Source organism: Nannospalax galili, unplaced genomic scaffold (assembly GCF_000622305.1).
Source record: "Nannospalax galili isolate Female #2095 unplaced genomic scaffold, S.galili_v1.0 scaffold10, whole genome shotgun sequence".
Taxonomy (NCBI): domain Eukaryota; kingdom Metazoa; phylum Chordata; class Mammalia; order Rodentia; family Spalacidae; genus Nannospalax; species Nannospalax galili.
Window position 1 is genome coordinate 5,992,400 of NW_008331140.1, and position 23,511 is coordinate 6,015,910.

General features: G+C 37.4%; 1 protein-coding gene across 2 annotated transcripts in view; it reads left to right on the top strand.

Moving 5' to 3' along the window:
* Nucleotides 1–23,511, top strand: part of Chm (CHM Rab escort protein) — a 189,075-nt gene that overhangs the window by 21,425 nt on the left and 144,139 nt on the right. For both annotated transcript variants that reach the window (XM_008822508.2, XM_029558585.1), the window contains exon 2: nt 15,945–16,011. In XM_008822508.2, the coding sequence (XP_008820730.1) occupies nt 15,945–16,011 (67 nt within the window). The remainder of the gene's footprint in view (nt 1–15,944; nt 16,012–23,511) is intronic.

Sequence of the window (23,511 nt, forward strand, 5' to 3'; positions counted from 1 at the left end):
GCCACGTCCCGAAGCAGTGCTCCTGGAGCCCAAGGAAGGCACCAAGCTGGCCTGGGCGAAAAGGATCAGGAAGCAGCACCGGTTCCCCAGGTGTCTGTGGACCCAAGACCAGGAATGGCGCAGGGCCCAAACCAGGAGCAGAGAACATCGGGGGAAATGGAAGGGCGAATGAGGCTGGGGGAGTCAAGGTGTGGTGGGCTCCGCGATAGACCCACCCCAAGAGGCCTGAGGATAGGAGAGCACCACAGCATGCTTTTTTAACACAGCCATTCTCCAGGAAGCATTCTTCCTTTGAAGTTTTCTCATCTTGACCCACGGAGAGTACCTCACGCGGGCTCCACTGGAGGTGGCATGACAGAAAAACAACATGATGAGCGACTACTGCAGCACAGGTTTTATTTGGGGAAAAAAAAAAACCCAAACGCAAACCAAACCAAACCAAAACAAAAACACTTTGGAAGGAAGCTCTCTAGTTCAAGAAACCAGAGTGCTCTTGATCTTTGTTTATAGGCTTTTTCTCATCCTCTATTGGCCATTACTGGGGCTAACCATTGAGTGGTCAAAGAATTTGAGGTGTTAAATATCTCCTGTGAGTAGATGTTACTGGGGGTCCATAGGGGAAGAAGATACGTGTTTATGAAAACAAGTTACTTTATTTCTAGGTCCCGAGTTATTTTAGTTTCAGTAACTGTATTGTAACCAAAATGGGGGAGCTTATAAAATGGTGGGGCCTTGGTTAGCAGGTATTTGTTCAGTTTTTGAATCAAGCATTCACACCCTAGTTTGTGTATTAATTAGTACTCATTGTTTAAGCAAGATATTTTATTAGCACTACCCAATTTTTTTCTGAATTATTTGATTCATTTTGCATTCATTAGCTGCCATTGAATATAGTTTCCAAGGGAGACCATATGTTTGCAGCATTATTGAATACCAGTGAGAATACTCTTTTTTCTAGGATTAGGTCATTTGGGAAACAGAACTGTCAAGTTTCTTTGTGGGATTGGATGAAGACATATTCTGTATCAGTGCAATACTTTTCACCACACTTTAGATTTAGACTCATTCAAACTCTCTGGGTCCTGGTCATAGCTTTACCTTGCCACTTACCTTGTATTGACTTTGGACAGATTAACCTCTGCTTCTGTTTTCTTCCCCTGCACTGCCTATGTAAATGTGTGGGCAAAAACTGGAAAATTAAAAAAAAACTTTTTTTAAATTATAGAGCAAGTTAAGCTGATTGGAATAGTTTTCTTAGCAGTGTTTTACAAGCTAAATGCGTAGATGGGGAAGAAAAGTAATTGTCACAGTACTGCTGAATTTGAGTGTTTCTAGTATGCAGTTTAAAGTTGCTGACTTGCCAAAAAGTGTTTCATGAATTTTGCTTTGGGTTCCATTTATGCTTTTTGAAATAAAGTGTAAATATTTGTTAATGCAGTAAAACCAATTTTAATTCAACAAAATTTGCCATGTGTTGGTTGATTTCAAATAGTTATTTACAGTGGTGGACATTAAAACTGGACCTTGCATATGCTAGACAAGGCTAGGTAAAGAGCTGAGTGTAGGGACTCATGCTTGTAATCTCGGAACATTGGAGGCTGAGGCAGGAGGATTGCCATTAGTTCAGTGCCAGGCTAGACTATACAGTAAGACCTTTTCTCCAAAACAAAAATGAAATTTTCATTAGCCATGTGCATTTATATAGGTTATATCTGGGTTTTGTATCCAAGATTGCTCGTGTGTGAGTGAGTGCGTGCGTGTGTGTGTGTGTGTGTGTGTATTCCAAAACCTGGATAAAAATCTCCAGATCCTACACACTTTAGGCCCAAGCATTTTGGGTAAGGGATACTCAACCTGTACTTTCATTTCAATTTTTATTGTGTATGTGTGCATGGGTGTGCATTAGTGACATAGTGAGTGTTTGGAGGTCAGAGGATAACTTTCAGGAGTTGGTTCTCGCCTACTGTGGGTTGTAGGGATCAAACTCAAGTAATCAGGCCTGCGTGGTAAGCACCTTTATGAACTGAGCCATCTCCTTGGCCTAGCCTATTCTTTAACATTTAATTTATAAAGCTTTATTTATTTATTTGTTTGTTTTTGGTGCTCTACCACTCAGCTGTCTTTCTGGTCTGCCCGGTACATTTTAAAATCTTAACATTTTGGAAAATTGATTTCATAGACTTTCATATAAGCAGGAATGTGAATCGATAGTATTCTTGGAATGAGCTCTCATTCAATCTCATCATGTACTGTAGACCATTTTATTATGGAAAAATTTAAAAATAATTAAGTAGAATCCCCTTACCCCATGAGGTATCAATTTCCAGGTTCCATCAGTTATCAGCTGCTAGCCACTTTTGTTTTCTCTGTATTTTCCATCTTCTCTCATTTCACTGTACAACCCTAAATTAATTTGAAGCAAATCCCAGACATCACATCTTTTTTATCTATAAATATTTCAACATGTATCTAAGAGATAAAGTCACTTCTTTTAAAATACAAGCACAGTACCTTTATCCAATACCTTCCTTTGTTTCTTAAATTTTTTCATCGAATTTCTTTGCTAGTGTACGGAATTCACTATGTAGACCAGGCTGGCCTTGAACTCACAGAGATCCGCCTGGCCTCTGCCTCCCGAGTGCTGGGACTAAAGGTGTGTGCCATGACACCCAGCTGTCATTTTGCTTTGTATACTATTTTTAAAAAATATACCTTGAATATAATTCAACTAAGGACTTTTTACTCATTTTTTTTTTTAAGTGAAATGACATTTCCCTAGGTTTTTAATAGGGAGGAAGAGTTAGGATAGGTCTTCAGACTTTACTGCTCCAGATCTTTTTCTTCTGTTTTCTTGCAATTAGCAGACATGTAACCTGGAATCTGAAATCTGTTGGCTGTTTCCCTTGGCTAGTTTTATTAGAATCTTCTTTGTTTTCTGCTATGTTTTTTTTTTTTTTTCTATTTTGGTGAATTTGAAAGATATTCACATAAGAATAATTTTTCAGTGTAATAGTTTTTATTCATTTATTCCCCCATTCCCTCTCCAGCTTTTCAGATCAACCCCCCCATCTGCCTTCCAACTTCATGTCCTTTATATATCCTACTGAGTCCAGTTAGTGTGCCCATATGTGAATGGGTGTGGAACCATCTATTGGAGCATGTTCAACCTACCAGGGACCACACCCCTAATACAAACTAACTTCCTGTTTCCTAGTCATCATCAGGTACCCATAGCTCCTCAGTTAGGGGTAGGGGCTCTTGTGTTCCTCCTCCATCCATGCTGGAGTGTTGACTGGCCTTCCTGCAGATCTTGTGTCAGAACCACAACTGCCATAAATTTACCAGTGCAAAAACTCCAGTCATGTCCAAAAGACAGTTTTACCTAGTCCTCCCTGACCTCTGGCATTTACAGTCTTTCCACCCCTCTTCCATGATAGTCCCTGAACCTCTTGGGTGGAGGGAATGTAACATAGATGTACCATTTATTGGTGAAGACTCCATGAATTCTTGATTTCTGCACTTTGACCGAGTCTCTGTGTCATCTGCTGCACAAAGGTGCTTTATAATGAGAACCGAGAGCTGCATTAATCTATGGTAATAAAGATACATATTTAGAAGGCAGTTTGATACTATGCCCGTTTATCAAAATAATGGTAGTAGGTTTACCCATGCTACCTCAAAGCCATAAATTCTTGCCCAGATTTACAGTAGCAAATATGAGTTTTCCTCCTGTAGATTGGGTCTTAAATCCAGTCAGAAAGTGGTTACCCAATAACATTTATACCATTGGTGCACTCGTGGCATCTTCAGCAATAAGTTTGTACTGGATAGCTTTAGTTGTCAACTTGACACACTTGGGTAGAGGGAACCTCATTGGGAAATTTCCTCCATTGGACTGGCCTGTGGCCATGTCTGTGGAGCATCATCTTGACTATAGAGTGATGTGGGAGGGTCCATCCCTCTGCAGGTGGTGCCACCCATGGGGAGGTGGGCCCATGTTGTATAAGAAAGCAGGCTGGGGCAGGGGGCAGAGAAGCAAGTCAGTAAGCAGTGTTCTTCTACGGCCTGTGCTTCACCTCCTGCCTCCAGGTTCCTGCAATGATTTCCTACCTTGGACCCCCTCAGTCATGAACTATGACTCAGGAGATATAAGGTAAACCCTTTCCTTCCCAAGTTGGTATTGGTCAGAGTGTTTTGTCAGGGCAATGGAGAAACAAACTAGAAGTAACATCAAATTGTCATAAGCAGCTACCAAGAGTGGTGGCAATAACCTGCTTTGTTTTGGGGGATCTGTGGGACCTCTCCCCCTCCCAAACAACTTTAGGAAATGTATCCCACATACCTGGTACTAGGTGTTTTATTCGGGAACTTACAGCATCTGGGACAAACATAATCTCCCCTGCAGTGTAACTCTATTTAATTGTGTGTGTGTGTGTGTGTGTGTGTGTGTGTGTGTGTGTGTCTATGTTTTGGGAAGATTATAAAATAGTAGGTTTCTATATTGCTATTTCAACCATCCTTAGTGTTAGTTACTCATCCCCCTACCCTTTCTTTTCCCCAAGCTTCCATCCCTTTCTTCCATTAAACCTTACCACCACCCCCCCCCCGCCAGCCCAGGGATTTGTCACTTCTCAACATAGGGATTTGTCCAGAAGACTTTGGTTTGGTTTCCCAGGGTTCTGACCCTCTCCCCTGGTATTTGCAGAGATTTCTTTTCATTTAACCATATGAAAGCCTCTTGTTTTTTTCCCTACTGGTCTCAGAGTGGCCTAGCAAACTTCTGGTGAGTACATGGTGACAATTTGGGTTTTCTAGCTGTTAAGGCTATGTAATATTTGCTTTCCCTTGATTTTTTATAGATGTTGATTATTAGAATTGACCCACTCACATTTTAGGGTTTATGAAAATATCACCCACCTTTGACTCAGGAACCATTGTGGAAGAGTGGGTGGAAAGATTGTTAGGGGCCAGGGCTCGTTCATGAACAAAGGGAAGCAGAGGCTTTGAGGACACTTGAAGCTTGCACATGTAAACTTGTGGCAATGGTGGCATTGAGCACAGGACCCGTGCAAACTCAATTAAACAAATCCCCAGAGGGGAGGAGAGAAATGGGTGGCTGGCTGGCCCTAGACTGAGAAATATTGGAGACCGATTGATGCTGGATGAGAGAGAGAGTATGCCCTACATATGATCTCTAGATGGGCTGACTAAACTTGAGTAGAAGAATTTACAGTGAAGGACATCTGGGTACAAATACTTGACTGGCTAGGACTTATATTTGGAGGAATACATGAAGTCTGGTGGGGGGATGAGGGGCATGGATGGGGGAGGGGGTCTAAATTGATTTAGAACTGTTGTGTGAAGTGTACAAAAGATCAATAAAAATGTTTTAAAAAAAGAAAAAAAAGAATCTTTCATTGGCAGGGTTTGTGATAGATATTGTCGCCTTTGATTTGGTACACCTGCTGCATTGTCTCTATTGGAGGGTCTTCAGGGACATTCATCAATTCTGCTCCTGCAGTCTTCCTAGAATGCCATTTTTGTTTTTCATTTCTAAGACTATAGGCCCATTTGTTGATTTAGCATTAGCATTCAGAATCTGAACTGGCTTCAGAATCTGAAATTAACCTTTGTATCACATATTCTAAGCCCTTTATTTTTATCTAATAGGAACATCTGTAAGGAAGCTGAAGTCTAGATATGGTTAGTACCTTTTTCCATTGTCACAGTTATTTTATAGAAATAAGAAAATAAGCATGTCTTCTTGATGTGTCATTTAGTGTAGCACTCTGAATATTGCAACAGTGTTCTTATTATTAACCATTTTTAAGAGGTTACATCCTATATAATTGAAAACAGAAATAGAACATTTCATTAATATTTTAATGGGAAGCATACTATTCTAAAATGCTAGAAAAATTATGCATATAAGTAAAATATTCTCACAAGGAAGAAATCCATTAGACTTTAAACTTCATTTATTAATGTGTGTGATATTTTTGTGAGGAATTAATGTTAATTAAAATACCAGTGAATTTAAAAACAGTATATTTTCTGTTTTTGTAGTTCCCTAGGCTATTTCCTTGGCACTTGTTTTTTTTTTTTTCATTTTTAAAGTAACCACTAAAAAGATAGTCTTAACATCTAAACTGTAATGTAGAATTTAAGTCAGAAATAAACAAAATGACTGGAGCCCAGGTTAAAAGTCCATTTCTGTGTAATTTACAATGTCATAATTTTTGAGTGACTACAAATATGTAGTTTTACCTTTGCATTGCTTCATCTATGTTGGTATAGGTCTCTATATAGGGTTGTTACACTAGTAAAATAAAAGATGTGGCTTGCTAAAAGCTTGTATTTACAAGTTTGTTCATGCTGGTAATTCTGTTTCTTTTCCTAAAAAAGAAGTTATTCTTCATAAAAGCAGTCATAGTAAAATTTCTAGTTCTATGTAATTTTCTTTCCATTTTGGTCTTCACTAGTTATAAATAACACATGAAATGACTTTCAAGGTAGAAAGCAGGAATCCATTTTGAAATGTTCTATAAAATAAAGAGTGATTTATGGTTTCATATGATTTGAGCTGAAAGCACTCGGGCTTTTCCAGGTCATCAAAGTCCTGTCAGGGGAATCTATTATTTATTGTTCGATATGCTGGGAGTGGTGTAAGTACTTTATTTTATGTTTATCTTATGTAAGTGTAGTGTTAGGAAAAATCAATTCCAAATATGAATACAGTTTTAAGAATGTATCATGGAGAACTAACCTAAGTATTATAGCTGTAAATGATGAGGTTCAGTCTTGAGGATTTAGATTAAAGGTGACTTCAACAATGAGTGAATAATGTCCTTCTTATACAAGATATTAAAGATATTATTCTTGAAAATATTAATTTCATACCTTTGAGGCCTTGATTTTACCCTTATGCCTTTGTTTGATTATTAAACATTATCTGGACAAATTTTGGAAAACGGCAGGAAGCTGGGGCTATTCAGATAGCGTATTACTTTCTAGCTGCCCACTTTATAACAGAACCTCAGCTGAGATTGGTCTGATGAACACTTCAACTTCCCTTAATACAATGCTTAGGAAAAGCCTTTTTTCCTCTTATGTATTTATCTGTTTTTAATAAAATGACATTGCTTTCAAAGTGGTTGTTCTCAAAGCAGAATAAGGCATATTTGCTATATTTGACTTGCAGAGCAAATATTTTGGGACAGTATCACTAGTTTAATAATCATATTTAGTGGAAAATGTTTAAAATCTATCGAATGTTTTAAGAGCATTTATAGAGTACATAATGAAAATAATTTATTTACTTTAAAATATTTTATTTATTACATTTACAATTTTTTTATGTGTTTGAGTATTCTGCCTGTATGTATGTAAGTGTGCCCAAGTCTTGCAATGCTAGCAGAGACCAAAAGGTGTTGGGTCCCCTGGAACTGGAGTTATGGAAGGTTGTTTGCTGCCACATGGGTGCTGAGAACTGAACCCGTGTCCTCTGGAAGAACAACCAGTGAGTGGTCTTAACCTCTGAGCCATCTCTTTAGCCCCTTATTTACTTTTTATAAATAACCTTAACTTATATAACTAACTAGTAAAACAATGTACAAGTATCATAATTTTCTCTTATTCAGAAATTCAAATTTAGATTTAAAAATTTATTTTGATTTAACCTTTAATGTGTATTAGTATTTTTTCTGCATGTATGTAAATGTACCTGTGTTGTGCATTGCCCATAGAGAGGAGGGCACTGGATCTCCTGGTACCGGAGGTGTAGATTGTTGTTAGTTGTTATGTGGATGCTTGGAACTGAACCTGGGTGCTCTGTAAGAGCAGCCAATGATCTTAACCACTGAGCCATCTCTCTAGCCTCTAATGCAGATTTTTGTTAGTGTCCAACTAAAAATATTCATGATATATGCTAATTTTGAAATAGCTTAAAAAGCTTTCTTTAGTAAATATACTTACCCTGAAGATCCAGAAAATGATCCATATGAGAATTTGGTAAAAGAATTATCTGGAATACTTTTAGAAGCATATCACTTAATCTAGGTATTACAGATTTTCTTTTTCATTGCAAGAATAAGGGGAAAGACTTGTACAAGGGGAAATAAACACAAAAACACATGAACAATATTTTCTAAAAATTTAGGAAGTAATCTGATAAAAAGTACTTTCTTTGACCACTCCCACTGTGTAGATCATGGTGTACAGCTTTCTATATCTTTTCCTTTCTGTTCTCTTAAATTCAAATATATAAACTGTAAGTCTTACTATCTAAAACTTTCAAGGCAGTTTCTGAATCTATACAGACTGAGGTAAGAATCTATCTTTTGTTAATATTTAGATAAACTGCATGAAGCATCAACAGGAAAACATGCTGTTTTCCCTCAAAATTTCAGTAAACTTGAAAAGACATAAAGAGATTAAAAATATCCTTAATTTTTTAAATTAAAAACATTTTACTTGAGGATATATAATACATGACTTGGTGATCAGAGTAGTTGCCTCCCATGGAAGAGGCCTGCATTTGATATTCAGCACAGAAAAAGATACGATTCTTCTAATCTTTGAGTATTTTTTTAATATTTCAGTGAAAATTTTACAATTTTAGTTTTTTAGACTGAATCTGAAGACAGAATTGCTTAATTTCTTTCACAGTCTCTGACCAGAAGTTTAATTTGACCAACTTGTTTTGCTGCTAGACATGCTCAATTGTAAGCACTTTCTAGGTCACAGACAGCACCCACAGGGTCAGCTGACATTCTTTGAAATTGAGAAGCTTTTTCACACAAAGTTGAAAGTGCTTATCTTACACTCACAGATATATGTACCATGGTTTTCAATGATGAAAACGTCCACATCTATAATCTCACCACATCTCAAGCACATTTGTGTTCCAGATTACCTGCCATTCAGATAGTTTGGGGACCTTCTCCAATACATTTTCTTAAATATTGCAGTCTTCTAAAACCAAATGAAAAGTAATCCTGATAAGGCTCTGAATTCATCATCTAACAAAAGTTGACTTGTTTGGAAAATTTCCTGGAATACAGATATGTCTTCTGGCACAAAGTGCAGTAATAGTACCTGGCTTATCATGAAATCTACAATCCCTGTATGAACCTTCATCTCAGAATAAATCTGGTGAACAACAAAAAGCAGCAGTCTCAACCAGTGCATATACTCAACATTGCTAATGGAATGCTCTGAATTTGCATCCCCTTTTCCAGGGGTCCTAGGTCCTCCTCAGCTGTGTAAGTAATGTGCCCTGGCTTCATAGCCTCCAGCCCAAACATGCTTAGAAAATTACTTTAAAAAATGCATTTAAGGAGCTGGAGAGATGACTCAGTGTTTAAGAATACTCGCTTTTCTTCCAGAGGACTGGGTTTTGATTCCCAGCACCCATGTGGTGGCTAACAATGGTTGGTAGCTCCAGTTCCAGGTGATCCAACACCCTCTTTTGGCCCCTGTGGGTATTGCATGCATGTAGTGCACGTACATAATGCAGTCAAAACACCTATACACATAACATAGAAATAAGAAAATTTTCTTTAAAAAATACAATTAAGGTCCAGGCCACAGCAGAGACAGACAGATCTCTGTGTGATCAAGGTCAGCTGTGGGTCAGGGAGACCCTGCCTCAAAAAATAAAATATATTTAAGTAAGGTCTTTGAAGATAAGGTAAATAAATGGTAAGGAAGTGATAGCCTTTTGAAACCCATCTGTGCCACTAAATTTTCTCCTTCCTGCTTTCTTTTTGACTCACCCTCACTCTCTCAGTCTCTTGCTCTTGACGCTGGTGGACAAACCTACATAACTCATTTTTATCTTGGGTTTCCCATGGTTTATATCATAGGGAGGGAGGACTAACAAACCACACAGCAGGCTCAGTAGCAGTTCAGGTCGCTTTTGCACCTGTCCACAGTCTCCATTACACTTCCTTTTTCCTTCCGATCTGCCCATGGCTAGGCTCCACCCTTCTTCCCAGGGTGCCCTGCAGTAGTGCTTTTCGGAGGAGTAAGTGCTTTCCAGGCTACAACATCAAATAGCTAATCTTACCTGAAGAAATAGGAGGAGACCATTTGCAAGTTGGCAGGAGGTACTGTATAAGTGTTTCCTATCATTTTGTTCCTACTCCTTGTTAGAATCTTTAAGATAGATTATCAGGCCCATTGAACAGTGAAAACATTGCACTTGTATATTATGATCACACATTTTATAGAGTATGCAGCGAAATGCTATGTGATTTGTCCCTGATCAATGTTAGACATTAGCAAGGTATATTTGTAAAACTTAAACTTATTTTTTTTTGTCTTTTTGAAACAGGGTCTCCCTGTAGCCCAGCTGGACTGGCACTTGCTATATAGACCAGGCTTGCCTCAATCTCAAATATATCCCCTCTGCCTTTGCCTCCTGAGTGCTGGAACTAAAGACATGGCATTTTATTCACTTTACTAAATTATTGAAAAGAAAGGTTAAATTGTACTTTTCCAAAGTAAGGTGTTTCTTTTTTTTACATTTAAAACTCCCATTTTATGGAAATTTATTCTCTATGCTATGACTAGAGTTATGTTTCTTTAAAGCACTAATTTAACACTGCTGTTGTCAGTGAAATAATTTTCAAACTTCTGGTCACTTAGAGAATGTGGTGGTCTTGGCATCTGGTCCAAGCAGGTATAGGTTTGGAGTTATGTTAGGTATAAGTGTGGCAATTCTAAGCTATTTTTCTCAGGGACGTGAAGAGTATAGTGTTCTCAGGACAGGTAATGTTGCTAATAACTAAACAGTCCTATGAGGTGGATGGTCATGTTCCCACTGGTAGGTGTCAAAACAAAGACTCAGAAGACTAACTTGTCTAAAGTTTCACAGCTACTGAACTAACAAGACAAAGATTCAAGTCCAAGTCCTGATTTGGAAATGCCTATTTCATGTCATTGTAGGTAATACTGTTAAATCCTGTTCTCCAACTTATGTATACTTTGGAGATGTGAATTACTACAGTTATTTGAATTGCATGTATTCAATGTCTTTGTATTTGGCTATGTCCTCACTTGGATGATATTGCTCGTGATGATAATGAAAAATAAGTGAGATGATACATGAAAACATGCTATGAAGCCTAAAGCCCTATTCCTATATGTTTTAGTGTCTTTAATGCTGTCATTATATATAAAAGCATTTAAAAAATATTCTATTTTGTAAAATTTCTTTATCAACTTTTAAAATAAAATTCTCTTGTTTTTAAATTTTTTTTATTTATTATTTTTTTATTTATACATGTATACAATGCATCTTGACCATGTCCATCACCACTCTTCCTGGACACTGTCCTGGAACTCACTATGTAGACCAGGCTGGCCTTGAACTCACAGAGATCCACCTGCCTCTGCCTCCCAAGTGCTGGGATTAAAGACGTGTGCCACCACACCCAGCCCGCTTATCAACTTTTAAAGTACCATAGTGACTACATTTTATGTGCAATGGAAGTAATTTAGGAATAGCAAAAAGTTCATGTCATCCTAAAAAATATTAGAATAATATAGTTTTAACTGAAGAATTTACTGTGCTTAGTTATTTGAAACTTTCTCCTCTTTCTACTCTAGAAATTTTTTTCTGCAATTATAGCCAAAGTTAATTTTAGAATTTTATGATGGCATGTTTCCAATAATTGATATATAATGGTTATTCTCTATGTTTGGTTACCATTTCTATATCTAAACCATACATTATATACCCACAAAGTGTTTTTTTATGGACAGATAGTTCTTCATGATGGCAATTGGAGCTTGTGTTTAATGTGTTTTTTAACTAAGGACTGAGTATATCAATTGTTTCATGTGTGTATTACTTAAAAATTTTTTTTGCATTTGTGTGTGTGTGTACTTTGGCATGTATGTGGAGGTACTTTGTAAAATTGGCTCACTCCTTCCAACATCTGGATTCTGCAGATTAAACTCTGGTTATCAGATTTGGTGGCATATTATTTTTTACATAAATAGTTAATCTTTCGCTTCCCTGAAGTCCATGATGTTTTGTGTATACATTAAACTTTTATCAAAGAAAGGTACCTATCTATTCTACTAAGGTAAAACTGTAAACCAACCTGGATTTTTAATGGCAATGGAGACTCTACAATTGCTCTAAACATTCAAAGTATGGTTTATTAAGAATTATAAAATCATTATAAATGTTAAAGAAGGAATATTATAATATTAGGTCAGAAGATGGTCCTGTTTAAAGTAGTTTATATTTAAGTATATCAGTCAGCATTCAACTGGAGATGCAGCATCAGTGGAATGGATAGATGCCATCTGCTAGACAAATAGTTGAAAAATAGATGATTAATAGATAGATGGATAGATGGATCAGTGAATGGTAGTTCAATTGATTCTTGAAGGAGGAAGGAAAGATAGAGGAAGGAGAGAAGGTGGGATGGAGGAAGATTATTAAGATTTGGTGAGCTGGAGAGATGACTCAGCAGTTATGAGCACTGACTGCTCTTGCAGAGGACCTGGGTTCAGTTCCCAGCACCATATGGTGGCTTTAACTATCTGTAACTCCAGTTCCAGGGGATCCGACACCCACCCTCTTTATGATCTCCACAAGCATTTCATGACATAGGTGTACTTACATACATGCAAGCAATATCTCTTAAAATCAAAATAATAAATAAAAGATTTTTAAAAAGATTTGATTCACACCATTGAGAGAGCTGATTAAGAATGTCAGATTCATGGGGCGGTAGTGGGAAACGGAAGCTCATGGGCAGACTCTAACACATGGAAAGGGGTGAAAGCTGCTTGCAAAGAGAATTTCTGCACTCTGAATGAAACTTCAGCCTTGCTATTGCATTCTGCCATGTGATCAAATCATTCCTGTCCAGATTATATGTGATAGTCCACCTTACCTAAAGTTCACTGGTGAGGGGCTTTTATTAATTCTGCAGAGTGCCTTCAGAGCAATGCCTGGCCTAGCTAAGTTGACACATCAAAAACAGAAAGCTGACCTTATGAATCTGAATTTTGAGAAGGTTTTTATTGAAGTGTATATAGCAAACCCTTGAAAAATGTAACTCTCCTCTTAAGGCTTTTAAATTACATAATATTTTCAATGTGTAAAGTTTGCTTTTGTGTTTTCAACTACTGACATGTCATAAGCATAAGAAATTAATTTTCAACTACCATGATAAATCCAATGTCTCCTTGTATGTCTTCTGAACTTATTTCATATTAAAAAAAGCAAAACAAAAAATATGCTTTATTTGTGTGACTATTATTTGAGTACCTAATGGCCTCTTTTGTAATGGTAGGTTTTGTGATTAAAATTATGAAGAGTCTTGAAGTTACAATAGGGAATTTAGTAATATAGCAGAAAAACTTGATTTTTTTTTATTATAAGAGCATTATATTCTGTAATTTAATTTGTTCATACAGGCAGTAGTTACATATATTTTCTTTTCTGAGAGTTTTATTTTATGACTACATTTGATTCTAAGTTGCTATAGTGACCAACATGCAGGATAATGTATATCTTGTAAATGCCTTGAAAAAACAAAACAAAACAAAAAAACAGCCGGGTGTGGTGGCGCACGCCTTTTATCCCAGCACTTGGGAGGCAGAGGCAGGCGGATCTTTGTGAGTTCGAGGCCAGCCTGGTCTACATAGTGAGTTCCAGGATAGCTGGAGCTACAAGGAGACCCTGCCTCAAACAAAAAACTAAAAAACAGAAAACAATTAACTAAGACTTTTTTTTTTTAATAAAAGAAGGTATACCATTCTCCCTTAAAGATATTGTGTCTTTGGAGTTAGACCTGAGTTTAAGTTTCAACCCTAGAACTTTTTATTAGCAGTTAACATCCATGAGCACCAGGTTCATTATCATCTCTAGAATGCAGACGTAAATTCCTATGTCTTAGTGCTTTTGAATCAAAAAAGCTTATTGACTTAATATGGTTCCTATAAGAAAGCCTTAAGAAACATCATGATTACAGTTACCCATTTTGATCATTTAAAGATGAAAATATCTAATATTTATCTTATTAAAAATACCTCTTTGGAGCTTAATTTTTAATTGTTCAGATTGTCATGCAATATAATGTGAGCCCCTCTCCTCTCTGCATGGCCCTTTACTGCCCCCTGCCATATAGATATTATATACATATATTGTATATGTATATAATATATGCTTATACAGTTTAATTTGTGTCCCCAAATGTCCAGTGTGGCACTACACACTGGAGCCTGGTTATCCTACCAAGAGTCCCATCCTTGAAAGAGACTGTCTCTCCTTTTCCCAGCAGTTATAGGTTGCCAAAAGTTCCTTTGGATTGGCTGGGGTTTCTTTTCCAATTCCCTCTGTCTATGCTTGGCTTTTAGCTGATTTGAGGTTTCATGGGACTTGCGCATACTATTATCATTGCACTGAGTTCATATGAGTAGCTGACTACCTTTCTGGAAAACTCCATTTCCTTGTGGTCATCCACTACATCTGGCTGTTACAATCTTTCTGCTCCCTGTTCTGTAATGATCCCTGAACCTTAGGAGGCAGAATTTGATATAGGTGCCCTGTTCAGGGATAAGTACTCTGTAGCCTCTTGTTCTCTGTACTTGGAGCAGTTTTGAGTTTCTGAGTTAATCACCATCTGCTGTGTAAGGAAACTTCTGTGGTGAGTGATGCCTCAGTCTATGGGTATAACAAGTCATTGGGAGTCGGGTTAATACTAAAACTATTTAGAAGAAAGCTAGTTATTAGGCTCTTCTCTTTGTCCTGTGACCTGTTTAGCCTCAGGTACAGGCTCCATCCTATGACACAGAGCTTATGTCCTGTTAAAGAATGATTGGTTACTTCCATAATATTTATTGTACTACTGCATCAGTGGGCATATCTTGCCAGGACAGCTGTTTATACAAGTTTACAGGAGTCACAGTTGGGTAGGATTGATAATTTTTTTTCCTTCAGGTAGCATCCATAGTGCCTTCCAGCACTTTGAAAACTAGCCAGTAGAGATGAGGCTCTGACTTTAGCACCAGATTGATTTCTCCTTGTTTGTTTTACAGCTCATCCATGTAGTGTCTTCAGTAATAGGGTCTTACCATCCAGTTCTGGTGGGTAAACAAGAGCAGGGCCAATGGCCAGTGTTGTTTGAGTGTCTATGGGACCCATGGGCGACAGCTTCAAGAGAGGTGATCCATTCCTGGTAGATGTCCATCATCTGATGAATGGAGAATGAAATTTTGATACATATACACAGTGGAATATTATTGAGCTCTTAAAAAATTATGAAACTCACAGATAAATGGATGGAACTGGAAACAATTTTCCTGAGTGAGATATCCCAGACCCAGAAAGACAAACATTACATATTCTGTCTCATAGGTGGATGCTAGCTTTGAAATCCTAGATATGCATGTTTCAATTTGAAATTTCAGAGAGGTCAGGAAACTAATAAATGGCCATGGAGATGGGGGGGCATCCTGGGAGGGGTTCTAGAATACACTGATTGAAAGATGGAAAAGGTAGCATTAGAGTGGGAAGGGTTAAATGGTGTGGGGAATGGGAAGACAGGGCAGAGGAAGAGAGTATTGGGAGGGATAAGTAACACCAAAGGCTTTTAGATAAGTCATACTGAAACCTACCACTATAGAAGCTTCTTACAGTATGTAAATATACATTATAAAAAGAAATGTAAAGGAGTTACTTTTTAACAGGAGGATATTGCTCCTACTAGACACCATAGGCTAACAAAAGATACCTCCTCTACCTAAAACAATTCAGTATTTTGATTAAGAAACATCTGACAGTGTAATTAATATGAGCTTTCAAATTTTGAATATAAGAATAGGTCACTTATGTTAAAGTAGTTTATATAATGATCACATGAATGAAACAAAATAGATATCTACATTCTCAATGATATAGGTGTGTGTTTTTATAGGTTTGCCTGAATCCATCATTGCAGCTGCATGTTCACGGAGTGGCCAGAGGGTTCTGCATGTTGATTCGTAAGTTGCAACCACAGTAGCATTTAATACTTCTAAATATTTCTAGACAAGATAAAATGTAAACATGCACAAATATATGTATGAATGTATCATATAAAACTTCTTAAAGTAGAGCATTGGAATTACTTCATTATCATCAACAATATATGAAATATATAAAATACAGAGTTTATTATTTTATTATTTGAAAAATTTCAGTTTCCTTTAAGAATAAATTAAATGCATCTTTCATTTTTTCCATGAGCCTATTTTGCTTTTTAAATAATAAGTAATTCTTCAAGAGGCTTGGAAACTGTATATGTGCCTTTTTCTTATAAAAAATTGCATGTGTGAGTGCATACAACATATATATGTTTTTGTATTTTAGCCTTCATATTTTATTGTTGTAAAATTTGGCCAGTAGATTTGCATTTATGGTTTTGTTAGAGTTTTTTAAAATTTGGACTTAGAAATATCTTAATTAGGAAAAATGTCTAGAATTAAGTTGTCTCATTTTGAAAAAATAATAATTTTTATTTTTTCTTTGAGAATTTCATGGTGTCTTTGATCATATTCATTGCCTTCTCTCATCTCTTCCCAAATTCACCTCCACCTCCCTACCCACCAAATTTCATTTCCTTTTTATAAAACCCTATCAAGTCCAGTTCCCCAAATACTCTTGGGTATGGGTCCATCCTCTACAACATCATCGATCTACCAGTGGTTATACCCTTTAATAAACTGACTGTCCCTCTCTCAAGAGCTCTGAATTGCCAATAACGCCACAACTCCAGATGGGATTTTATGCGCACTTCCCTTTTCCATACTGGGATTTTGTCTGGCTTGAGAATGCACAGGACTTGTGCATTCTTTCACACCTGCTGTGAATTCCTATGTGGAGCTGCCCTGTTGTGTGCATAGACACTATATCCTTTAGTTCATCTACTTCCTCTGGCTCTTACAATCTTTCTGCCCCCTCTTCTGAGATAATCCATATAAGAATATATCCCATTTAGACCTGAGCACTCAGCTCTTTTATTCTCCAGGCTTTTGCCATTTTGGGGTCTCTGTGTTAATCACTATCTACTGCAAAAGGAATCTCTGATGAGGGTTAACAGATGCACTAATCTATGGGTATATTTATAAGCCATTAGGAGTCCTACTTTTGGCAGGATGGTAGTAGTAAGTTCCACCCTAAAGCCTATGACCTATTTAGCCACAGGTTCTTGTCCCTGGTAATTGTCAGGTATGAGTTCCATCTTGTGGAGCAGGTCTTAAATCCAATTAGAAAGTGTTTGTTCACTCTCATAACATTGCACCATTGGGCACGTCTTGCTAGGCCAGTTGTTATTGTAGCTAACAACATTCATATCTGGGAAAGATTGATGATTACTCCTCTGGTAGCTTGCTTGGTACCTTCCAGCACTACGAAAGTGAGCCAGTAGGGTTAAAGATTCTATGTTGGTACCAAATTGATTTCTCCTTTTATGAATCAAGTATATAGTCTTCAATAATACAGTCTTACAAACAATTCCACAGAGTCACTAAGAGCAATGTCAGTAGCCAGTAATGTTTCGGAGTCTGTGGCACCCCACTGACCTACAACACCAAAAGAGGTAACCCATTCCTGACACTGGGTTTTTCCATTTATTTATTAATATTTTATTTATTTTTTGTGTGTATGAGTGTATTACCTGCATGTAGGTAAGTGCACATATGTCATGCAATGCCCATGGAGGACAGAAGAGGCCATCAGATCCCCTGGAACTGGAGTTATGGACAGTTGTTAGCTGCCATGTGGGTGCTGGGATTCAAACCCTGGTCTTCTGCAAGAACAACCAGTGCTCTTAACCACTGAGCCATCTCTCTAGCCCCTGGGATTTTCCATTTAAACTCTGCAAGTGTGTGTATGTGTGTATTCTCTCAAATGTGATGACAAATGTTAAACAGTTTGTAATGGTAAAATGTTAAAGGAAAGCAAGGTTAAGAGGCATAATTTTTTTTAAAAAAAATCCTTATTGAATATTTTTGTATTTCATATAGAAAATCATCTTTATACCTCTTTCCCTTTAGCATCTTCCGATAGACCCCTCCCACACACTGGAGATCATGCATTCTATCATTTATTTTAAGGCCTATTATGTAAAATTAGTGCCCAAGATGTCCCTCAGTGCAAGTTCATTCACTGGGATCTAGTCAGCCTCTCTAGAGTCCCGTCCTTTAAGAGGATCAGCTTTTCCTCACCTAGCAGTAATCAGCTGCCAATAATTCTTTGACTAAGATTGGGGTCTGCTGTTCATTTCCATAGTTCTGTGCTGGGTTTTTGTCTGTTTAAGTTGCATGCGTCTTGTGTATGCTGACACCACTGCTGTTTGTTTGTATGAGAAGAGTCCCAGCAGTCCATAGGATTATTGCTGTATGGTCATGCAACTCTTCCCTGGCTCTTACAGTCTTTCCACCCCCTCTTCCACAATGGTCCCTGCGTCCTGGGTGGGTGGGTTTTAATATAGGACTTCTGTCCAAGTACACAAACTCTGCAGACTCTTGTTTATTCTCTGCATTTTGGCCATTTACAACCTTTTGCATTCCTGGCTCTGTTGCATGAGGGAGCTTCATTGATGAGAACTGAAAGATGCATCTGTGTTCTTTTCATCCCTTGTTATATGTTCTGTGAGCCTTAGGTGTAGAGGTTGCATCCTAGATGTACCACTTGGATTTGGGAAATTCACAGACAATGTCTCTGTATGACCAGGTGTGGAACTCTGTAATTATCTCTGACTCTTGAAAAAGAAGCTTCTTTGATGGGTGGTGACTGGGATACTTGGCTATAGATTTAAGGATTCCTATTTTGCACATAGTAAGAAATTACATTTGTCTAGGGTTGTGACAGCCTTAGAATTTTCTCTAAGATCTATGACCTCTGCAGCTATGTGTATTTGGCTAGGTTTACAGTACCACATAAGAGTTTCCTCCTACCAAGTGGGCTTTAAGTCCAATTAGGTAGCCGTTGGTTAACCCCAAGATAAAAGTGCCACTACTGTACCAGTGTCATTTGCTGTGCTGGTCACTGATGTGGTTTTTAGGCCTTGAAGCTGGAATTGAACCATTGATTGAAGTTCTCCCTTACCAGCTTGCATAGTGTTCTCCAAAGCTATGAGAGCTAGCATTCAGGGGAGGTGGTTTCCAGGTCAGTTCCAGCTCTCTTGCTCCAAACCCTGTGACCAAAGTATGTCCTCTTAAAGCAATAGGGTCTTACCATTAAGTTCTGGGAGGTAATCAAGGACTATGGCAATAGGCTGTGTACTTTTGGGAGCCTCAGACTACCCTGGCCAACAACTCAAAGGAAAGTTTCTCTTCTCTGGCACTGTTATTTGTTGTGTAGCCTTCAGCTATACTCATGGACACATGGAGAGATAGTGTGTGTGTAATTTTTCAGTAGGTTTTTGGACTAATATGATTCCGTCTGGTTTTTTATACTAGCTAGGCACTATTTATCTCTCATCTTTCTCTCCCTGTCTTATCCTCTCTCCTAGCCATCCCCAGCCACATTTTTAATGTCTATTTTTTATTTCATTTTTATGTGCATTTCATACAATACATCTTAATCATATTTAGATCCCCTCCCATTTCTGCACACACACCCCCCCATGGCCTTCCCACAGGATTTCATGAATTCTGTCATATATGTTAAGGCCTGTCGAGTCAATTTTGTGTACCCATATGTTCCCTCAGTGTTAGTTCATGTACTGGAGCCTGGTCAGCCTATCTAGTGTCTCTCCCTTAAAGAAAATCAACTCTCCCTCACCCAGCAGCGATCACCTGCCAGTAGTTCCTTAGCTAAGGTTGGGATCTTCTGCCCATTTCCCCAGTTCTATGTTGGTTTTAGTCTGATAGTGTTTGTATAGGTCTTGTGCATGCTATTACCATTGCAGTAAGTTCATATAAGCAAGTCCCCAGAAACCTAGAAGACTGTTTCCTTATATTTATGCACTTCCCTTGTCTTTTACAATCTTTCTGCCCCCTCTTCCTCAATGGTCCCTGAACCCTGGGTGGTTGAGTTTTAATATAAGAGTCCTATCCAGACACATGTACTCTGTAGTCTCTTATTCGCTACACTTTGACCAGTTGTGGCTTTCTGTATTTATCACCCTCTGTTGCATGAATAAGTTTCCTTGGTGAGAGTTGAGAGATGCATTAATATTCTCTATACTCCTTGTTCCTCTATGTTTCCTTAGCCTCAGATGCAGAGGTTGCATTGCAGATGTGTCACTTAGGGTTGGGCATCTCACAGACACTTATTCTATGTGTGTTACCTGTTGTGGAACTCTGTAATCGTTTCCATATGTTGCAAAGAGAAGCTTCTTTGATGAATAGTGACTGGAACACTTGTCTGTAAATATATCTATTGATTTTAGCATACAAAAAGAAATTTCATTTGTCTAAGAATGTAACAGACGTGGTTTTCTCTAGGATCTATGACCTCTCCAGCCATGTTTATTTGGCTGTGTTTATAGTGCCATACATGAGTTCCTTCCATTGAGTTGGCTTTATGTCCAAATAGATAGCTGTTTATTATCCTCAAGATAAAAGTACCACTACTGCACTGTTACAGTTTTCCATTGTTGTGGTTATTAGGCTTTAACGCTGAGGTCGAATGACTGATGATTTTCTCACATAGCTGTTTGGATAGTACCCTCTACAGGATGAAATTTAGACTTCAGGGAGGAGGCTTTCAGTCAGTTCCAGCTCCATGTATTCCTGCATCCCTTGAAAATAAATCATAAATGTTTCATCTACCTATTTACTTATTTGGAACAGTGTGTCTTTCTCATTGACTCAGATAGAAAGAGCAAATAGATTTTCTGATTTCTGTTAGCAATTAACTACAGTATTTTCCAGAGTGATAAAGAATAAAGTAGAGCTGAATTTGTAATAGTGTCTAGTGATTTATCATCTTTTCATATTGTAAATATCTAAGAATGCAAAAATAGTGTTCATTAATTTATATTTAACCTTTCATTATTTATTTACTTTTAAGAAATCATACAAATTATTAGAATTCATTTTTTTCATTTTGGCACATTTTATTATACCTTATTGTTATTCATTTGCCCTTTCCTTCCATTATCACATGCATTCCCTTCTTACTGGTCCCCTTTCTGCCTCCAGATGGCCCCTTTCTATGCTCTTGTAACAGTATTTAGAGGAATTTCATTACCTTCTCTTTTTCTTTTAAGGTCTTTCCCTTTCTTCTCTTGGTTTCCTATCTAGTTTCTTGGCAGTCTGCCTGTTTCTCTCCCCACCCTTTCTCTCTTTTTCTCTGTGTTTCCACATAAATACACACACACACATACACACACACACACACACACACAGACACACACACAGATATATACGTATGTATATATATACATATGTATACATGTATACATATATAAATAGTACACATATAGGTCTAAATCTAGATTATGCATATGGGAGAACATGACATTTTTTTTCTGGGCTTGATTTGTTTTGCTCAGTTATTGCTTTCTACTTCCATCCTTTACCTGTGAATGCCATGATTTCACCTGTCTTTTCAGCTTTTGTAGCTGAATAAAATTCTATTGTGTATATGCACAGCATTTTATTTATCTGTTCATGAACTGGTGAACATCAAAACTGGTTCCATTTGGTAGATATTTTGAATAGTGCTGCAGTAAATATGGATGTGCAGCTGTTGTGGTAATTGACTTAGAGTTTTTCAGGTATATGTAGAGGAATGTTTGCACCAGTTTATGTTCTTGCTAGCAGTATATCATGACATGTTTTCTCTGGTTTTTGTTTGTTTTTTTGTTTTGCTTTGTTTTGTTTTGTTTTGTTTTGTTTTTTGTCCTGTTGCAGTTCTCAAGTCTTAAGATTCTACATTAAGGTCTTTGTTATATTTGAATTGATTTTTGTGCAGACTGACACATATACATCAACTTTTCTTCTTGTGAATATCTATTTTCCCCAACACCATTTGTTGAATGTTGTCTTTCCCCCAGTGTGTTTTTTATACCTTAATCAAAAATTAGGGGATGATAGATGTATGAACATATTTCTGGGTCCTCAAGTCCATGAATCTACATGTGTGATTTTGAGCTAGTATGCTGTGTTGTTACTATGGCTCTTTAGAATACTTTGAGATCAGGTTTTGTGATACCTCTAGCATTTTTTTTTGTTAAAATTGCCTTTTCTAGCCTATGTTTTTACTTTTGTATGAATTTTAGTGTTTTTTTTTATTTCTCAGAATATAACTGGAATTTTCATTTCACTTGAATTGAATTTGTATACTACTTTCAGTATTATAACTATTTTTACAATATGAATTTTGCCAATCCATGTGCATGGGAGATCTTCTGTTCAGTTTTCTCTTTTTAAACAAATCAGTATGTTTTACTGTATTGATTTATTTTTTAAAATTCTTTGATACAGGGTCTCATGTATGAGACTAGGCTGGCTGACGATGAACTAGAACTTCTAGTTCTTTTGTCTCCACAAGAGAACTGAGTGCTGAGATTAACAGGCATGAACCAGCACACCCAGTTTTAAACTTGTTTTTCTAGTGTTATCATTGTAGTCAATGTAGAGGTATATTTTAGGTATATTTTAGGTATTTTAGGTATATTTCTAAGTAGTTTATTCTTTTATGAAGCTTGGCTGTGAGTGAGTTTCCTGGTTATAGGTAAGGCTGCCTGGAATAGCAAGCAGGCCTGCCTCCGGGGTCCTGCCTTTAGTTCCTGCCCTGACTCCTTCAGTAATGGGCTGGGACCTGGAAGTGGAAGGCAAATGAATCTTCTCTCCCCTGAGCTGCTTGTATTTTATCATTGCAGCAGAAAGAAAACTAGAACAGTGTACCTTTTGCAAATAGCATATGACCGAATTAAAGGCCTTCTTTTTTGGTTGAGGTGGTAGAGGGAAAGTGTTGAGGATCAAATTCAGGGCTTTATGTATACTAGGCAAACGTTTTACCACTGAGCTGTGTCCTGTGTCCTGATTTTTATGACCTTAGTTCAATCTGGCAATTTGTCTTTTAACTCTATTGTGTTGATTTTTGTATTTTGTAAGTCAGTAATATTTGGATCTGTTTCTACAATCTTATTTTGTACTTTAGCTTCTTTTCATTGATTTTCTGTTTTTCTCTCCCTTTGGTGAATGTGTTCAAATATGTTTACCTTCTTTCTTCTTTACCACACCTGGTTTGGAGCTACATAAGAAATTCTTTTCCTGCTGACTACAAAAACCTTAGTTTCACATATGTATTCAAACTAAAGTTTGAATGTTTACTTTTTGAAAAAATGTGAAGACCACCCCTGTCTTACATTTATTGTTTTCCTGCATTTGGGGGACCCTATAACTGGGCCCTCTTTGGGTGTTGTTATTTTCAATTTCACCAAGAGGTGCTTATCTAAATCTGCCAGCTTCCTTGCTGACTCATCTTGCTGAGGCCAACATCCTGCTTCTTGTTCTTTCAACCTGAGTGTGTCAGTGGTAAACCAT